This window comes from Pteropus vampyrus, unplaced genomic scaffold (assembly GCF_000151845.1).
Source record: "Pteropus vampyrus isolate Shadow unplaced genomic scaffold, Pvam_2.0 Scaffold212, whole genome shotgun sequence".
In the NCBI taxonomy this organism is placed as follows: domain Eukaryota; kingdom Metazoa; phylum Chordata; class Mammalia; order Chiroptera; family Pteropodidae; genus Pteropus; species Pteropus vampyrus.
Genome location: NW_011888993.1, coordinates 1332884 through 1335364, shown reverse-complemented (window position 1 = coordinate 1335364; position 2481 = coordinate 1332884). Strand labels below are relative to the sequence as shown.

Sequence of the window (2481 nt, the reverse complement as noted above, 5' to 3'; positions counted from 1 at the left end):
GGGCAAGAAGGCGGGGTTGGCGGGGGCAGGACTCAGCGGGCGGGGACGGGGATTCCGCACCCGGCACCGGCAGCGAGGCGAAGCTGGCGGTGAGCGCCTGGCGCACCGCCTGGAGCTGCTGCTGCAGAGCCAGCGTCCGCTGCTCCTCCAGCGCCAGCTCCTGCTCCAGGCGCTCGCGCGCGCTGCTCATGTTCTGCGTGTGCCTCTGCAGCACCGCGTTCTGCTCCTCGAAGGCCACGTTCATCTTCCGCAGGCGCCGCAGCTCCGCCTCCCGCGCTGCAGCGGGGGAGCGGGGTCAGGGCCTGGCGCTTCCTCCCTTTCCCTCTGCTGGGCCTTTGCCCGAGCTGTGCCCCCCGCCCCCAGGCCTTCGGTCACTGCTCTGCTTCTAAGCCACATCCGGTAGCTCCCGGAGCCATACGGCGGGCGGGCAAGGAAGAGGATTCGGCTTTGAAGGGTAAATTCCCCCCACCTACTGCCTCCTGCCTCGGAGCCTTTTTGGCCCACCCTCTCCCCTGACACCTGCTTCCCCCGAGAACCCCTAGTCGGCGCTCACCTTTGTTTTGGTCCAAAAACTCTTCGGTGAAAATGGGGACATCGAAGGTGGAGAAGCCATCGCAGTCTCCACCCTGGGACAAGACAGACGACAATGTCTTTTCTGAGGGGGGAGCCAAACGCCCTCTGGGGCATCTCCAAGCTTGGGGGGTTCTGAGTCCATTTAACGACATCCCCACGGTGTGGCTTCCCTGCCTCTGCTTGCACAGGATGGAGAAGGGGGCTTATTTCCTCCCATGAGCATAGGTCCCGTTTCACCCAGGGGTCTAATGACCTTCAGATGCTCTCTTTGGAGGAGGGGCGCTTACCTTGTGTCCATTCAAGAGGGTATTCATGAGCCCGGAGCCGGAGTCCTCTGGTGGGGGGGCAAGGAGGGCAGTGTCAGCCTCCCAGGTCTCCTCTGACCCCGCTTTGCTTTGCACGTGGTGTTCCCCGTGCCTGGAACACCCTCCTCCCCCTCCCCCCCAACGTGAGCCCCACGGTGGGGGTCGCTTGGCCAGAGTCACCCGTCTAGGAGCAGGCACTCGGCTGCCTGGGGGCGGGGGCCCTTCCCACCTTTCTTGATCTTCTTTTCCTGGATCTTCTCCGTGCACATCTTGTAGGCTTCTGACTGCTGGTACGCCCGCAGCTCCTTCATGTACTGCTGCTTCTCCCGCTCGGCCTCGTCCAGGTACCGCTGGCAGGCGGCATGAGCAGGTCTGGCCCAGCTTGGGGGCGGGAGAGGCCTCCAAGGCCAGGCCTCCACCTCCGACACTGGGTTCCACCTTCCCAGAGCTTCCTACTACTCTCCAGACAAAACCCCGCCCCCCCAGCCTGCTACTCACAGCACCTCCTAGCTCCCCACCCCTTTATAAGCCACCCACTGGTGTCTGAGTGACTGCAGGCTCCCACCTCCAGGCTGCCCTCTCGCACCCATTTTGCCTGCCGAGTCCCAATTATGAATGCAAACCGGTAGTGGTTTTTGTTACCTTCCCTTGACTTTTTTACAATTTTTAAATGACAAGGTTTTGAACATCAAAAGGTTTCACGTAAACACCCAGCCCACACCCCTACTACTTCAACCATACTGGTTAAGTTTTAGATATATTCTCGCCTATTGCCACTCTCTCCCCAACAAGCTGGGGCGGACTCACAGGTGGTCAGTTCTCCAGGAAGAAGGACCCTCCACCCCTGGTCCTTTGGGGAATGTGGCTGCAGGGGTGTCCTAATGAATGGCGGGGGTGGGGGGGTCAGTGGTACCCGGCCGGCCCCATCCGCCGCCCACCTGCTTCTCAGCCGGCTGCAGTTTGCTCCACTCGGCGCCCAGCATCTTGGTGATCTCCGGAAACGGCAGGTCTGGGTGACGCGTGCGGATCTGCTCGCGCCGCTCGTTCAGGAAGCGCACGTAGCCGGTGACCGGTGCTTTGGGACCATTTGGCAGGATCTTCTTCCGCTTCTTGCCCTTGGGCCAGCCGCGCTTCTTCACTGGCTGCAGAACCGGACCACGCGAATTGGAAGGGGCCTGGTGGGCTGGGGAGGGACCCAAAGGGGCAGGGGTGGGGCTTTGGAAGACGTGGGTGGGGCTAGAAGCGGGCGGGGCCCCAGCAAGGAGGTAGAACCTAAAAGGCCTGAAGGTACGCCTGGGTCAAGGGCTAGGATTGTGACCCGGCTTCACCCTGGACAGGGGTTTGGGGCTGGTTTGTTGTGGGTGTGGCTTTTGTAATATGGGCGTGGTTTGCGCTGGAGGAAGACCCCACGGGTCCAGGGGAAGGCGTCTTCCGCAGGGAGGTGAGCAGTGATAGGAGCTGGCATTTGATGGTAAACCTTTGGGGGCGTGGCATGTGCCTCGGGGTGGGGTCTCAGGAGACAAATCTAGACTGTGGGCGGAGCTACAGGGAATTCAAATCTAGTCCAAGGCGGGGCTTCAAGGCCGAGAACCAGGGCCTCTCC

General features: G+C 61.7%; 1 protein-coding gene across 1 annotated transcript in view; it reads right to left on the bottom strand.

The window, feature by feature from the left end:
* Positions 1-32: 32 nt before the first annotated feature.
* The window catches only part of HMG20B (high mobility group 20B), a 3530-nt gene continuing 1081 nt past the window's right edge, over positions 33-2481 (bottom strand). Inside the window, exons 2-7 of the mRNA XM_023538115.1 lie at positions 1817-2020; positions 1108-1228; positions 861-907; positions 554-626; positions 131-276; positions 33-83 (exon numbers count right to left, since the gene is read on the bottom strand). Of these exons, the coding sequence (XP_023393883.1) occupies positions 33-83; positions 131-276; positions 554-626; positions 861-907; positions 1108-1228; positions 1817-2020 (642 nt within the window). The remainder of the gene's footprint in view (positions 84-130; positions 277-553; positions 627-860; positions 908-1107; positions 1229-1816; positions 2021-2481) is intronic.